Here is a 17,705-nt window from a genome sequence, read left to right as displayed (position 1 = left end):
AATGTTTGCTGCAGCACCATGAAGACAGAGGTTCTCGTCATGCAGTTGGCTGCAAACGCGAGAAACAAGCACGGCGTCAAGGGAAATAAAGAAGGACGGCCGCAGGCTTCTTCACTCAGACTCTACCTGTCCTGGTTGTCTTCTCTGCCACGAGATGCAGAAATATTCATTACATGCCCGAGGAGCTGTCTCTGGCACTGTGTATTGATTCAGCCTCTCCTGTTCCACAGCACATATCGATCTCATCGACCGTTGGTTTTCTACAGCCTATAATGAGGTGCACACTGTGCGAGTTTCCTGCCAGACTCTGGCTAAGATAAAGGTCAAATCCAGTAAAGGGGGAGTTTATATATACCTGTAGTATCTGCTCGTGTTTTGCCTTTGGATCGCATCCATTTAGACTTTGAGGTCCAGCAGCTGCTGTGTGCACCAGAAGCCACCATGATGTCAGAGCCAAAGGGCCGCCTGGGACAGAGAGGCCTCTGCACTTCATCACAGTAGTGTGGACCTCAACTCTGGTGAACTGTGAGATCATCTTTTACTCTTTAATCACTTAACCCATGACTGTAACAGAACGACAAACCTCAGTGCAGTACCTGGAAATACACCTTTGTATACATCAATCTTAAAAACTGCATCTAAACTGTGTGCATATTTCTATAAGCACCTTACTTTTACTTTCCTAATGCACATTTCATTTTCTTGTTTGCACATTCTTTTTTCTTCTCTCAGTCTTACCTTGTTTAGACAAGTGAGGGAACCATGGAGGCATTTAAGCGAACTGGGATGTACCCAGCGACGCCTGTATCTCAGCCATCATCTCTGCACACTGACAAAAAGCAAGTACATCAGTGACCTAAAATAAAGAAAGCTATCGTGATAGTCGTTATGTGCCCAAGATAAACAAATTCATAAATAACTTACAAATCAGAGGTTGAAAGGTGGGATTAGGAATGAGAACATGGTCTTCCAGCTAAACAGAACAATCATCTTAATGAACATTTAAAATGATTTTGAACTCCTGGATGATAAAAAAATCTTCAATTCTCAGCAATCTTTTAATTATATTTGCCTAATTTGATTTCCCTGAATGACTGGATAAAAAATCTAACTTCAGGTCAAACATTGATTTAATTGTAGAAATTATTTGTATTTAGTTTTTCAATCAATCAATCATTTACCAGTTATGCAACATATTATGATTTTGTCTCATCCAGCTAGATAGTTCTCCTCGTCTTTCTAATCTTTATATAAAGTCTAACTGCGCTCAACATAAATCTGTTAACCGTTCTGTCAGCAAGGCTGTTGTCTATGTTTACGTGCCACAGTTTATGGATAACAAGAACCACACGTACCTGAGCAGAAGAGCAAAGAAGTGCATCACAGTGACGGATCGACAGCATCTGCACAACACGATTTGTTTCCAGAGAAAAGAGAATAAACCCCTACATTCACAACAAAAGAATGTGTTTTTCACCGATGATCTATTTGCTAAAAGTCCCCAAACAAACAGCCCTAAACATGGCACCGACCTGTGAAACATTCCTTTATTATAAATAGATCATTCGTATAAAAACGGGCATGCTTCATTTCAACCATAGCATTTAGACATTTCACAACCAAAAGCTACTGTTCATTTAGCTGAAAACAGCAACAAACTCATGTCATAATGCAGGTCGACAAACAGACGACATGAGACAAGAATCAGAAATTTTCACAACACTTTTTTTTTTCATACAATTAAAATAACAACAAACATCGCTGGTCCCAACACTTTCTCTTTTGTATTTATTTTTGTAGTGTTGCTTTATTTTTATTTTTTTACCATCCTCTTGCTTTTTGCAGCTTCTCTCGGATGGTTTTCAGTTGCAATCCCATCAGGGCCTTGGCCTGTTTAGGCTGTTCCCCGCTGTCTGTAAACATAAAAACACCACAGATGTGTTGGTTCAGTTTGTCAGTGCTCTGATCCTTTAGACTGTTCAGAGCGCCTCAGGCCTGGCTCGGGCTCTGATGACATCTCCTCTGAGTCTGCTCGATAGTTGGATGTCCGGGTGTTTCTTCACATGGCGTGGTTGGTGTAGCTGACGTAGGTGGTTTTAGTCGGGGGCACTGAGGAGAGAACAGAAAACAGCAGGTTGGTGAAGTGATGCTAACTTTCACTTATCTTCGGTCTCAGCTGGTTAACCTGAGCTCGAAATTCACAAAAGTCAACAGGTAACAACAGACTGACAGTTCACAGGTGATGAATCACACGGAGCTGATCTGCTGAGCAGCCAAATCTCCTTCCTGTTAGGACTCACTGCTATGGCACTATTTAGGTTTATGACTCAACACAAACTGGGACAAAAGTCCTGCCGTGCCCCCTTCAGGGTGCAGTGGTTAGAGCCCAGTCAGTAGTGAAGTGAAAAACTTTGGTTTGTCTGAAAGTGGTGCTGACAGAAAGCTCATATTGTCACTAAATTGAAGAGCTACTACCAGCAGTTGTTGGTATACTGTGTATGAAATGAGGCTCACAAGTATTTTGACATTTTCTGACTATTTGTGACTTCTTTCTCTCACTCTGAACACTCTGCAGGATAAAAGAGGAAGCTCAGCTTTGTAGAGGCTTTTTGGGAAAATAATTTGAGGTAAAGCAGATCCGTCAGCAGCACATCTCTGATGACTAAACAGTCCGACGTCTCCCACTGTTCTGCTGACAGGCCGAGAAGCAGCTTTGAAGTGTAGCTCTGAGCTGGAAACGACGTGGCTTCAACAGATCCGCTCTCCGTTGACGTCCACACACACTCCAGTCAACTTCCCATAAAATCTTCATTACTGTACAAAGGCTACATTCTGTCTTCACCTTCAGACGGTCAACTGTACAAAGGACCTGACACTCTGCTTCTGCCTGCACCTTTGTTCACAGAGTAACTGACTATAAACTGTCTTCTTCAGGCTCTTCAGTACGTTCTGCCTTATTGTAAACCAGGGGTGGCCAGTCCTGGTCCTCGAGGGCCACTGCCCTACCCACTGATACCATCTTAGTTGAAGATGGAGTGAGGAAAGATGAAGTGAACTGGTAACTTTGTTTATTTTCTGCTGAACACTTATGCAAATTTGTTATTGGTTGTTATTATTAACCTATTTTAAAAACAAAAGCACTAATAGCAGCTTTTAACCAACGTGCGAGTGTAGGGACCTGTACAGGTCATCTCACCGCTGGCTTCCACGCCCTCGCACAGCTCCGTCTTCACCTCACCGTTGGGCCGCTCGGCCGCCAGCTGCGACAGCTTGCTGCTCATGGTGGCAGCGGTGACGATGGCCTTAAAGCTGCGTTTACGTTTGGGGACATTCTGCTCGGGGTGGAAGATGATGATGTAGACCTTTGGCATGTAGAGCATGCCCAGAGAGACGGAGGCGCTGAGGCTGAGGCAGACGGTCAGCGTGGCTGTCTGGATGTACATCTGAGGAGAGGTCAGAGGGGGGAGGCATGAGACAGACAAGTCAGCTGAAACAGGCTTTTAAACATACAGTACAATTTCTAAATGTCTGTGTTCCACGTCATGAACTGATTCTCTGGTGTGCTGTCAAACTGCTTATAGGTTCCCCTGTGAAGCAGCGATGAATGGGCCTCTGACGCGAGGACGTGATGCGGCACACATACAGAATGCAAATGGTTTCACACAGCCACACTGAGCAGCAGTCAATGGCAGTCATGTTGAAACAAATTTTCAACAAAAACACGAAAGAAGCGAGCAAGACACAAATGTAGATCCAATGTTTGGAGTCTGTCTTTGCTAATGTCGCATGGCTGATGCTGCAGCAGGAAACAGAACTGGGCCTCATACAGAGGTCCACAGGTTAGTCTGCCACAGTTGATGCCAGTTAATTATTACTTTCAACCCTCAAATGACTCGTCGCCCTGAGATTATTATTTCCTTAAACTGTTAATTCAAGCCATGTGTGTTCACTCATAATCAGTCATGCCCTCAAAGTACTCATTAGAATCCTAAAATATTAGAGCTCCTGGCAGGTGTAACGGAGGGAAACAAAACTAATTGTGCACTGGAATTACTGATTTATGGCCTGGGATTAATCACCTGTGCTCTCCACTGAGTCGTTTCTGTGCACAAATGAAGAGAATACAATGTTAAAACTATAGGTTCATTCGTCTTACAAACTGTTTGAAACTCACGATTCACTAAAGCTTTTCCTGGACATTTCAAAGATATCTCCTTCCTCAGGCCAAAAAACTCAAACTACATCCACTGTGGAAATCTGTCAGGCATAAACCATCTTTTATACACAAAACACAACTCAAACGTAAAATAAGCAGTTGAACAATCTGGAAAAAGCTCATCAAATATTATAACAAGATTAAAACGGCTTAACACAAATTCTGATGTCAGTCCACACACAGCGACCAACAGAGCCTTGCTAGTGTCGCGTCTTCGGTGTCCGACCCCACTGTGTCCAACCCACCATGTCCGACCCACTGTGTCGTCCTCATGAAGCCATTCAGTGACCTAGAGCTGCAGCCATGAGTCAGTTCACTGGTAGAAAATGAACCTCAGCTATTTAGAAGCAACAGTCACCGACATGTTCTGGTTCCACCTTCTTTAATGTGAGGAGCTGATGCTTTTCTTTGTCAGACATGAGAATCAGCTGAGTCTCTGTGTTTGTTCACTCCAACAAATGACTACCAAACATCCTTATTTTACCCACATGCTATTCACCTCCTGAGGCAGTATCTCCTCAGAACAACCTGTGATTGTATTCTCAACGGTGATTTGATGACACTTTTCACGTCAGCACAGTCAGACGATGATCTGATGGTCTGAGGGACTGAATGCAGCATCATTAATTCCATCATTAATCCATCAGATGGTTAATTCAGCTCTGCTCATTAATCAATCTGGTGACTTGTGCTAGAGGTTGATAATTCTGTCTGTGGCATTAAATCAACCACTGTTTCTGTCTTTACTGTGGCCTCCAGTCTCCTGTTGTGTTGTTAACAGACGTATGGATCAGTTTCACAGGTTACACTACTTCCACGCTGCCGTTTGTTCGATCGCTGTTGAGCTAATGAAACACAGATTTTCACACTACAAGTTTACCAAGAACGCTGAGCTGTATTTAGACTAATGTAAACAAATAATGCAGAAAGTGTTAAGTTTCACTGAAATCAGCCTGACAGTAACAAAGAACAGGAAATTAGTAACTGCAAACAAACAAAAAGAGGAGGTGTTTTCATCAGACTTGGCTTTGGTACACTAGATGTGTACCGACACATCTAATACTGTGGAAATATACAGAATTTATCAGGACTACAGGTAAAGATGCAGGAATATTCTTGTACAAACAGGAGATTTTCAAAGTAAAGGCCAGTCTTTAATAACGCCCAGTTTCAAATAAAGTCTCTGGTCCCTTTGCAGCTGAGGTATACAACTAGTCACATGGACTGCACAGAAAAAAAACATTATACACTGGGAAAAGTTCATGTTCAGCCATTTAAAGAGTGAACCAAGTGAGGCTCTGCAGTGCCTCCTCCTCTCACCTTGCTGACTGGGAGCTGCGTAAATCAGATGCTTCAGTAGAGGACTAGCTGTTGGAGCAGCTCGATGATCATTACCTCTGCATTATCTTAAACACAATCAGCAACAGAGCAGAGAAACACAAGGATGCTCTCTTGCTATCAGCTTGACGGATGACCCCGAACGCATCACCATGCTCCATGCTGCATTTACGACCCAGTATGAGATAGATTATTGATCCTCAGTGCTGTTATCTTTGCCTGCAGTGTAACTCTGGCTCGTTATTGACAGGAAGAACCATTTAGAGACCAGATCCTCTATCAGACCTGAACCTGAAGCCTCACCGGACTACAGGATCACAGTTATACTCACAAACAGCATATCCTCAACATCATCCCAACATCAGCCTAGAGCTGACGTTGATTTACTTGTGACAACTAACCTGCAAACAGCAGCAGACGACCACAATCACACCATTCACTGTGCCACCGCCATAGTGGCAGACCTCTCCCACACCCCCAGTCGACATGCAGGGGCATTAGAACCTCAGACAGCAGACTCACAAACAGCTTCTGTTCCCAAGCCATCAGACTCCTGAACCGCCAAACATAAACCTGACACATACCGAGACACAGACACACACACACACACATAAAGATATGCCAATGCACAGGCAACTTATTTTTATATCCTTATATTTTATAGTTACATTTATTGGGCCATGTGGTGGGTCCCAGATGAAATGTGACTTCTGCTCACACTACACTTGTATATTGCTGAAGTGATAATAAAGTCTCTTGTATCCGTAGGAGGCAGGTGTGAAAAGTCAGACGTCAACCATGTTTGATCTGGATGCCAAACTGCACCTCTGTGTCTGACCTTACCAACAACCTGCACTGCTCACTGGACTGTGGTGTCATGACACAAAGAAATAGAGGAACTTATTGGCAATATGATACAATAAAACAAGTGTAGTGAGCTAAGAATATTATTTTTGGTTTAGACCAGCTTTTTTCTTTCTAATTTCCACTTGGAACTCCACTTTTCAAAAATCCTAGTTTTACTCCTGTTATTACTTCAGGTTTCTTTCTCCGGCCTCTGTGAACATTGTCCTTTGACTGTCAGGCCAACGTAGTGCTGTACACACAAAAAGGGTCATAAAGGCGTTGATCCACTCATCTGACTCGCCTTCAGTTAGTATAAGCAATGAGCTTAATCAGCATGTGCAGCGTGACCTGTGAACAGGGCTGATTAAAGGCAGGGACAAGTCCATTTTTCCAATGAACAGCGATTTCATCTGTATTTTTTGATTTACAGTTAATCTTGCCAAGTGACACTAGAGCTGAGCTTTAGACAAAGATAACACAGCAGAGCACGGTGCTTTTTGTAGTGAAGTTCCATATACAATGTGATCTATCAGAACTTAATTGTGTCCTCACCAGGTCCAAAACCAAACTTCATCCTCACATCTGTTGGAAGCAAAGAGGCGCAGTGAGACGAGCCCCTGCATCCTTTTCCTCTGCGTGTTCTGTTTGCAATGCGACCTGCAGCCACAATTTAATAACATTTGGCTGCAATCTACTCAAATGGCCACAGCAAACAGTGGACATGCTCATGAGTGCATCAATCACTGTCACTGGTGTGGGCAGCACAGCTGTGTCTGAGGCCACCTTAAACATAATATACAGTAACACCAGCCTTATGAAGCATCTGTGTATTCGATACATTAAAGCAGGAACATCTTCTTCTTCTTACACATCTTTGTTAAATTCAACACACTCCAGTGTTACTACAACTTTTTCAGAGTACTTCTTTCACCACTGAATAAAATGTAGTCATGTACAACCTAAGCAGTCACAAGTAGAATTCAAATGTCAGAGAACTGAGCTGCTGCAGCAGAAGCAGTGTGAAGACAGTGGAGCAGAGAGAAGAGCTGAAAACAGACGCAGCCACTGGACGTTGTGGGCAAAAGGCAGAGAGCATCTGCCTGCAGCTGTGACTCCAGGCATCCAAGTGTTGTCTGTATTCTCCCTCATGCCTGGTGCTGATGCTGATAAAACTCCTATTGAGGTGAAAACCCTTCTAAGTCACTTGACTTAGAAATGTTGACTCAGCTGAGTTAACAGCGAAAGAGAGCAGCCTCATCCAAGCTCACTCAGCCACCCACACACACGTCGTGCGGAGCTCAACCAGGCAGCATAGACCTCTGTTTCCTCTCCCCGCCCTGCAGCATCTGTCACAACACACCTGTGCACGTTCCCGGCACACAGCACCACCTGCCACCCCTATGTCTCCATGGCAACCGCCTCATATGTAAGCCAAGGCCCGGGTTGATGGCTCTCTGACTGAGCATCACGCTATCAGCGGGGAATCCTTGGCGGGGCTCCACTCAGTCCCCAGGACCAAGTGGAAGGAAGGAAATGTGGTGGCAGATGGCGAGTTTCCTCCCACGAGCTCAAAACAACAACAGCGGTGATTCCAGCAACACATCAAGGAATCATTAGGAAAATGTATGATAGACAGTGAAGCGTAAAGTCATTTGTGGGCCTAAGAGAAGAAAACCAAGCTCTGAAGTGATTTATGAGGCGTCTGTGACAAAGCTGTTATTAGAACGACAGGAGCAGCGTGAGGGGCTCCATGGAGAACCAGAGCGCCACCTTGACCCTGTCAAGCGGGAGCACACAGTTTCAGATAATGTGAATTAACTGCGCTGAGTAGGCTTTCCAAAAAAATACAGACATGGGTTCTGCACTTATTTACCAGGACTCCATCTCTTTCAAGGAAAATCCAACAGTCAACTCAAATGTTTTACAAAGAAAAATAGCAAACACACACGCACACAGAGGCAGTGAAGGTACTTTAAAACCCTCTGCACCCAGCTGCAGCAATTAGTGTCAAAATCTGTGCTCCTTGGAGTCAAATGAAAAACACACAGACATGATGCACATGTTTTTAGTTTCAGTGTGACAGCCCAAGGATATCATTATCTCTGATGTCCATTACAAATACTTCTTGAGAAGGCTGAGACTGCCCTGGGACCTTCTTGTGAACTTGGACAGTGTAATTAAATGCTGCATTACAGCAGTGTATGCCAGCTACACAACAGAACAGAGGGCTCAGCATCGGCATCACTGGCACACAACTACTGGAAGTCAAGGATGTTTATCTGTCCAGGTGTCAGAGCACAAGGAGCCCCACCCAAATCTGGGCACTACCTCTTCAAACTGCTCCCCAGGTGATACAGGACAATTCACTCACACAGCACAAGGATGAAAAACAGCTTCTTCCCCACAGCTGTAAAACAGCTGAACACTGGCTCCACCCCCAAACATCTCTTTGTCTCATTGTCTGAGACTTTAATTTACATTTCTGTATTTTATGTTGTTACTTTATGTTTGTTGCCCGAAGAGCTCAGACAGCAACATTCCCATTGTGGTCTGACCCTCACTGAAACCTACTGCTGGCATTCGGAGTGACGCTGATATCATTATTAGTTGGAAAGTTATTCAAGAACATGACATACGTGAGACGTTCACTCGCTGGTGGAGGGGTAAACCGCAGACTTCAGCGAGCGGACCGCGGGCAAAGCAGTGACGATGTCACAGTTCTGCCAAGATTGTGTTCTGCTTGTTCAACAGCTGTTTCATAAGCTGCTTATACACTCTGTTACTGACTGTTGCACTGTGGCATGATCCTTCACATCCTTTGCTCAGCTGTGAGTCTGTGTATGTGTGAGAGGAGCCTCCTCAACAGAGGCTGACAGTGAAAAAGCTAAGTAGGATGGTCCACGTCACCTGGTGAGGTTATGCCAGATGATGGTTAAGGGAAGCACGGGTGTACCGCGGAAACACAGCTGTAACGTGCAGGTGGAACAGCAGCATCCTCAACAAACTACTGTGCTCTGAACCTGTTGATTGCTAGTGGATCTAGCTAAAACATAATGGCTCCAGCCACGGCTGTCGCCGGCGCAGAGGCACCAGATACACCTGCACAGCTGTTACATCTCTGTGGTCTTCCAGTGTCATCATGTGTGGTTTGATCTGGAGTCACTGCACCTGGAGATATGTCAGTGAGGAGTGGAGGCTACTGTGTGTGACTTCATTCTTCCAGATAAGCCCTGGCAGCTTGAAGTGGTAGACTGTGAGAACACTAACAGCATATAAATGTGATAAAGTAGCCTATCAGCTGAGGTCAGAGGAGGTGGATTCCCGGGAGGAGCTGCTGAGGGTGGATGCTGCATGTTAATCTTCTCTGGAATCCCCCAGCTGAATATCAAAGCTTGCTTCATTGCGTATGGAAGCGGCAACTTGCCCCCAGCAGCCCAGACTCTTCTCTACCTATCTGCTTGTGAATGTGAACGCCTCCTTTTGCAGCTGGTGATGCGTTCAGGGTCCAGTCCCTCTGATGTTCCTATTAGTCATGCTCTGTCTGCTCTCTTGGCTGGTCTCAGCTGCAGCTGGCGCACAGCCGACTGCTGCTGCTACTGCACAGCGGCTAAGGAGTTCAGGTCCACCACAGTTTGGATCAAGTCCAACAGCCCTCGGGTCCTGTTCAGATTAGCCCTGTCTTTTGAAATTCAATTCATGCACGTCAGGTTTGGGAAGTTTTCCACAGGTCTGGTTTGGATCATGTCCAAAATATGAAGATCTGCATTTCATGGTCCGAACAGCGGCCAGCAGGGGCAGAATATGTGAATAAGCCCAGAGAGGAGAGATGTTTATCTGACAAGAGGCAGTGAACATTTCACAGACTTTGTATTCAAACACCAAATTTCTCACTCCACAGACATTTGAGCTGATAAATAATGTGAAAGTGTGCACAGTGAAAATGTATGATGAGTTGTGTCTGTTGAACAGAATGACTCGGCCATCACTGTCATCAGAATGAAGGTCTGCAGTGTAAACGGAGAGCAATGACTCAGAGCAGTGTTTATCCAGACGTCTTAATGCTGGCCTTTACTTGATGGCAGTGACAGCTGCTCTGATATGGCAGAGAGGACAAGAGGAGGTTTACACAGGAATGGCTCAGGGCACCTGAGTATACCTGCCTCCTCGCAGCTGCCGCAGAAACCAACATGAGAATGGGTTTCAGCTGCAGTGACAGCAGGGGCAGGATATAAACAAATTAACTGCCTCATGGTGTTTACAGAGACCCTTAAGGGGGAGGTGCACCGATTCTGCACTTTAAAGTCTGTTTACAGGTGCAAATAGGCAAGTGAAAAAGCTGAATGTGAAGAGTCAGAGTGTGGTGCTTGAGGCTGGATGTTTCAAGCTACATCAGCTGCAACTAGAGCAGCATAACACACCTGAGTCCTCAATTGAACTGCTGATGGTCCAGCTGCATGCTGGGTAATGCAGTGAAAAAAAACGTATAAGTTATAAGCAGCTGATTTAGATCCTTTTCCATTTGTGAGTCCTACTCACTACTTACTAAACTTTATTATCCTCTAGTTTGCAGCAGGCACATACACATAACCACATTCATATACAACCCAGCAGACATCTGATCTAATATAGATAGGCATATATCAGTGCATTACAGTCCCACATTACTCGTAGCTATATATTACATTGCACAAAAACAATCATAAAGATACTTATGCAAAGCAGTAAGACAAATGTCTGCACCACCTAGACAGATAAATAAATAAATACTAAATACAAATAAACAGTCTAAAGTCTGACAATGTTAGGAATTCAACTTTATGATGATGTATTGCATTCAATGTTGGACAAGTTATTTGATCAGTGTAATCAGTTACTCATTACATATTACTGTAACAGAAAAGCCATAACTTTACTAATTGCTAAGGAGCAAAAGTAACGCTTTGCATTGCACGTTACTTTACTTTCATTACTAAGCTATCAGCTCCATCAAAGGTGTCTTTAAATGTCTTTTCAGCCTAGAGGGTGCACCGACTGACACCATAAGACACTGCTAGCTGCTCTTTGCCCTTCGCATCACATCCTGTTTCCTAGCATCGACATAAGCTACAGATGCCTGGTTGGGACAAACTGTCCAAACTGCAGCCTCCAGTCTGAAGCTAGCGTTAGCTGACCAACAGTAAATATGTCAGTGCAGGAGTCCTGCTGATTATTGATTGACAGCTCATTCCTGTTGCCATGTCTCATTTTGAGATCACGTCACCTCTCTGTTATTTTTCAGTGCATATAATGTTACTGCTTGTTCTTGCATTCATTCTGATATGTCACCTTGTTCATTCATTTAGGCACTCTGCAAAACCACTTGGGCACCGTGCTGAAGCCTGTCTACGGTAAGGAAAACCCACTCAAATATCTCTTCTCCCTCTTTGGCACCCCTCCACCTGCTGACACTCCAGGTGACTGCCCAGCTCTCCTATGCCAATAAACATGCCTTCAAGTGAACAAACCATGCTGAGAAAAACCTCACAGTGGGAGTTAAAGCACATGAAAAGACCAAAACTGACCAGCACTGACCTCTGACCTCATGTATATTTACAGCCTTGAATGCAGTCCACCACCAGGCCGATACACTTGGCTTTATAAACTCCTACATTACTTCAATTTTTCCTTATCTCTGATTTCTTGCAAATTTCATGTGGTTTTCTCTTTACTGCGTCATGCTGGATTATAAAGATTTCAGGCCATATGTCTTGTTTTGGGACATGTGTGACATGTGTCTGCTGTATGATTACAAAAAACACATTTTTTTCTCCATATAATGGAACATGTTCTTAGTCAAATGAATTCTGTTTCTTTTAGCTGGAGTTGTCAGTAAGAACCTGAAATGTGTTGCAGAAAAAGTGACTTTTGTCTGCAAACGTCTGTTCTCTGAGCCTCAGGAGGGCTCATGCTTGATGTGACACCTCTGTCTGTTTGGGGACGGTGATGTAATCTTCACCTGGGCATGTCTGAACATTCAGTCTGAATCTGCAGCGTGTGTCTTTTCTCTGGGTAAAAATAACCCGAGGTAAAACTGAAACTGCTGTGGGCAGTTTCTCGACTTCATTAGATCCGAGTATCAGAAGAAATCTGAATATTTCAGTTACTTAGCTGCTCTTAGGATTGTGTAACAAAATAATCTAGGCTCAAAGGGCCACACATCAATTTTCTGAAGCTTTCAACCACATCTCAAGGTCTTTGTCAGGGAACTGAACTGAACTTTTGTCATGCAACCTGAGTGTGGATCTTCAGTTACATGACACCAGGTGATGGTATATGGTGACAGATGATAGCCCCTGTGCATTAAACAGTCTCTGGCATCAAAAAAGGATATTTTTCACAGAGCCCAGGGGGATGCAAACAGATGCATTAGCACTTGAAAACATTTGCACACTGAATCCCATGGCTTTTTGAAACGGCTTCAAATCTTACAGAAACGAGAGGGAAAAGAACGACAGAGGGAAATTACCTGAATAACTGCACAGTACTGAATTCATTCTGATGCTGTGCTTAACACAAACACAAACTTTAGCTAGCTTAAAGCTATTAACAAGAGTATTTGACACTTTGGTTGTATGGCATGAACAAAGTGGGGGTCAGGGGTCACATGACAGACAGGTGCAGAAGGACAACAAAGATCTGCTTCCAAACTCAAAGAGGAGATGCTGGGGTTCATGTCACCAGACCCAAAACAGCAACTCTGATACATCATTTTTTCACTTTAGCAATACATTAATATTGATAATTAATCTGAGAAGCACTACAGTATTCCTAATTCAACTAAACTCAACTCAGACACAAGATTCTTAGTATCTGTACAGTAGCAGAAAGAGGCTGATAAACTCTATTTAGAGAAAATCTCAGTGAATCACTCCACCTGTTCTCCAGAAGTCCCCCCAGACATGATAATGAGCAAAACCCTCCATCTGGCAGCTCGTGCACAGCGGGCTCACCCCAGAAACTGTTGTATGAATGTGCTAAATTTAATTCTACTCTAATTAGTTTTGTGATGAGAGGCTGCAGAGCAGGCTGGGCTGAGCCTGTGGCGGTCGTGAAATAATCAATCATCAATGATTCAGTCAGAAACGCAGCTTTATAAAGACACTCCTGCTTTCTTAACCAACACTGTTAATCAAAGATTACACTGATCTTTCACTTTGGAAAAAATGTATTGACCATTAGCTACATTTAATTCTGCTCTATTCGTTTAGCAGTTAATTATCTAATTAGCATAATGTTAGTAGATAACTGTTAGCCCCTGTTATTGCTCCTATCACTGTAGAAGTCCAGTCCTCATTGGTGAAGTGCTGTATTTCTCTCTTTGCACAAGAGTTTATTTATACAGAGTTTGGATGGTCAACACAAAATAACACAAAAATAAAAGCTGTTAACGTTAACGTATGCGTTGATAACTATGCTTGCAGTAATTTAGCATTATTTCCAAGACCAAGCACATCATTATCTAACGACCTTCACGACTATAACATTTGCTGTGTGGGAGCCGGTCATGGATGATAATGTGTCAGAGCAACAGCTCTCAGCTCAGCAGGGTGGCCTCAGTGACAGCACTCAGTTTCTACTGACAATGAATGGACAGCTGTCACTAGCCCAGGGCTTTGTCTCCGTATGTGTTCGGAGTGCTCGGCCACAAGAGGGTTCACAAACAGTCGACATCCTTTCCAGCACTCCCAGTGATGCTTACATAAAATATTCCTGTATCCAAATTATGATATGAATCAGCACTGAAATCTAATTAACTGTTCTGTGGGCCATACTTTAGCTCTCCAAAAGATTTCATCAAAATCCATTCATTACTTTTTGAGTTATGCTGTTAACAAACACACACCAGCAAAACATAACCCCGTCCCTTGGTGCAGGTAACAATGATTATGAATTTTGATGGTAAATCTGACACTGCTGTCACTGGAAACCTGAAGTAAACATTCAGTCTGTATTTGTCACCCAACTTCTAATAAAACCGCCCAAAACCACTAAAGTAATAGAGCTTCACTGGGATTAGTAACTGTAATGCTTCAACCTTATGTACCATACTTGTGAACCATTTGCAAACCATGTTTTCACAAATATAGCAGATTAAAAAGCAGATTCCAAACTGTGCACTATTCATCAGGACTGCAGGTTTCACCAACATTAACTGCAGTACTTCAACATGGTGACATCAGCATCACACAAAGACACACTATGTGTGTGAGTGTCGAAGCTGCTGACAGTGTGTGTTTTCATGTAGAAACTCTGCTGGAGGGCGTAAAACATGAGAGTGCATTGTTTATCAGAGACGCACCCTTACCCGCTCTGCTGACTGTGCCGTGCCAAAGAAGATGGGGATGAAGGCGAGCCAGATGATGCAGGTTGTGTACATAGTAAATCCAATGGGTTTGGCCTCATTAAATGTCTCTGGCACGCCACGTGTCTTGATGGCATAAACAGTGCATGTGACCATCAAGAGGATGCTGTATCCCAGCGAGCAGATGAGTGACAGGTCAGAGATGTCACACTTGAGTACCCCACGAGCATTCCTGGGATCCTGTGTGCGCTGCTCTCCATAATCCACGAAGGTGTGGGGAGGGTCGGCGGCAAACCACACGAGGATGCCCAGAAGCTGGACTGAGATGAGCGAGAAGGTGATGACCAGCTGGGAGGCGGGTGAGATGAACCGTGGGGCTGTCACTGCCTTCTTGCCCTGCTCGAAGATGCGGTAGATTCGGTTGGTCTTTGTGAGCAGTGCGGCATTGCTGAAGCACATGCCAAGGCCCAGGAAGATGCGCCGGAAGGAGCAGACGACAATACCAGGCGTGGCGATCATGGGGAAGGTGATAATGTAACACAAGAAGATGCCTGTCAGCAGCACATAGCTCATCTCCCGCCCCGAGGCACGCACAATCGGGGTGTCGTTGTGGCGGACAAAAGTGACAATGACAAAGGTGGTGGTGATGATGCCCAGGACGGCAATGAAGACAGGCACCAGCGCCCAGGGCGAATGCCACTCCAGCTTGATAATGGGGATTTGCTGGCAGCTGGTGCGGTTCTCATTGGGTCTCTTCTCGTAGGGACAGAGCTCGCAGGTGAACTCACTGGCCTGGAAGTGGTAACCTTCACAGCGCTCGCAGTGCCAGCAGCATGGGACACCCTTCACCACCTTCTTCCTCTCGCCAGTCTGGCAGGGCAAGCTGCAGACCGAGAGAGGCAGCGAGGAGTCACCTATGGTCCACTGCAAGGCCTCCATCTGAGGGGAGCGAGGAGGAATGGGTGGTCAGTACTCACCTTCAAACTGAGGACAAGCAGCATCAAAACAGCATGAAGCTAAAGCAGCAGCACTGATGTGTCAGGCTCTGGTAGCAGTTAACTGTTAAACTAACCTATACTGCAAATGGACTCTACAGCATGGAGCAGTTAAACAGGTCAGCTGCTGTGTTTGGTGAGATGATGAACAGACTCCCTCTCAGAAACAATACATTTTCATTACAGAGAAGTGTTACAGGAGTTAATGAAGCTAAGGAAAGCCAGTTATTCCACAATCAGTTCTTTTTCACTTTTGAGAAAAGTGATGGTAGAACTGTCAATTTGCCTCCTGCTTGTTAACAACCAAGTCATGAATGCAAAAACTTTCATGAATGAGCTGCGTTATAATTCTGATCTCCACCACTTTCATCAATTATTTAATACATCTATTGCACATTATTAATTCTGTTCATGTTATGAATAATGTGGCCTAAATGTGTATTTACTGTACAAACACAATAACATTGTCACAATGTTTGAGTCTTGTCCAGCTCTCGGTCATTTGTCTTAGAATACATGTTTTTTCAAACTGCTGTTTCCAAGTTAAAAAATTTCTCTTCTTTCAGCTTCAGTGTTTGACAAAAAAATATACTTGTATGTTTTCTGGTCAAAGCAGGTCCTTACGTTTATAAGCAGCTGATTGGTCCAGTGTCCGATGACCTTGTATTCCGCTGTTGACCTGTTGTTCATCTGATACTGGAAGATGTCATAGCGTCCAGGAGCATCACCGTTCTCATTAAAAATGACTGGAGTCCCTGCACTTCCTGTACAGACACAAAGCAAACAAATATGGGTTCAGGTGGCATCATCAGACCTGGTCCTCTGGAGCCAGAGAACATTTTCATCAATCTCACATGACCAAGCTTGTGTCTTTGAGCTCAGTGGATGTTGGAGAGCCTCTCCCCTGCTCCTTTGTTGACAAGAAGAGTCCTGTGTTTGATTCCACACTTAATAATGTAGCAAATGTACCTTTGTCTGAATTTAGTAACTGTCTGCTAGTCAAGTTACTCAGTGCTCCTTTCTCTGCAGTATAAAGAAAGCATCCAAGGCAAACATGAATCCACACTAATGGATCAGTGGGGGGTGGGGTGGGGGGTTTAGTGCGCTGGAACATACCGAGATGGGTTGGACTGTAAATTCTGATGGAAATCAGAAGAGAACTGAAGCCATCAGTGGAGATTAAATATTTTTCCTTCATGCTTTCAGATGTTATTGGATTCAGCTGTTGGCAGAGTGTGAGCAGTGTCAGACAGCATGTGATTTTATCACGGCAGGAGGGATTTTATCAATATGACAACAAGACATTTGTGTGATTGTTTTGCTTTCGAGAAGCCGGCAGGGAAACTGTGATGAGATGAGTCAGACTGTGAAGAAAACCTGCATCACATCAAGAAAAAAACCTGAGAGAATATCATGAGAAACTGCTTTAAAAGGCAACACTGACAGATGCTGAAGACATTTTGTAGGATTCAGATGCTTTATTCTGTACTGTACGTGCAACTTATACTGGCCTCATCAAACAGACCGACATTTGGTGCCCTTGATACAAATAAATCAGTCAAAACAGGGCTAGGTTACCATATTAACAGTTAAAGAGCCTGAAAGCTCCAGATCCACTGTGCGCCAATATAAACTGTAACACCTGTATGATACAGGTGAGCCTGTCTTCCTAATAAAAATGGCAGCATTTGTTTATGTTCGACTGACATCGCCCTCTAGATACTAGTAATTGTGACTCATGTCCATCAGGAGCAGGAGGAAGTCAGGTGATGCAACTGCAGAGACACAAACCCCCACAAGTCACAGCTAACGAATGAGCCTAGCTTTCTGACACATTACTGTTAGTCAGCTAATGCTAGCTTCAGACTGGAGGCTGCATTTGGTAGTTTGTCACACCCAGGCATCTGTAGTTTATGTCATGGCTATGAAACAGGAAGGGACGGAAGGGGCAAAGAGCGGCTTATGGTGC

The 17,705-nt window shown here is 44.1% G+C and overlaps 1 protein-coding gene across 2 annotated transcripts in view; it reads right to left on the bottom strand.

Annotated features, from left to right (window-relative positions):
* Window positions 1-1,531: 1,531 nt before the first annotated feature.
* Window positions 1,532-17,705, bottom strand: part of LOC109956402 (metabotropic glutamate receptor 8-like) — an 81,893-nt gene continuing 65,719 nt past the window's right edge. For both annotated transcript variants that reach the window (XM_020593486.1, XM_020593487.1), the window contains exons 8-11: window positions 16,361-16,500; window positions 14,745-15,680; window positions 3,197-3,443; window positions 1,532-2,109 (exon numbers count right to left, since the gene is read on the bottom strand). In XM_020593486.1, coding sequence (XP_020449142.1) covers window positions 2,060-2,109; window positions 3,197-3,443; window positions 14,745-15,680; window positions 16,361-16,500 — 1,373 coding nt within the window. In that variant the 3' untranslated portion in view covers window positions 1,532-2,059. The remainder of the gene's footprint in view (window positions 2,110-3,196; window positions 3,444-14,744; window positions 15,681-16,360; window positions 16,501-17,705) is intronic.

This window comes from Monopterus albus, unplaced genomic scaffold (assembly GCF_001952655.1).
Source record: "Monopterus albus unplaced genomic scaffold, M_albus_1.0 scaffold19.1, whole genome shotgun sequence".
NCBI lineage: Eukaryota > Metazoa > Chordata > Actinopteri > Synbranchiformes > Synbranchidae > Monopterus > Monopterus albus.
This window is presented reverse-complemented; position numbering and strand designations above follow the sequence as displayed.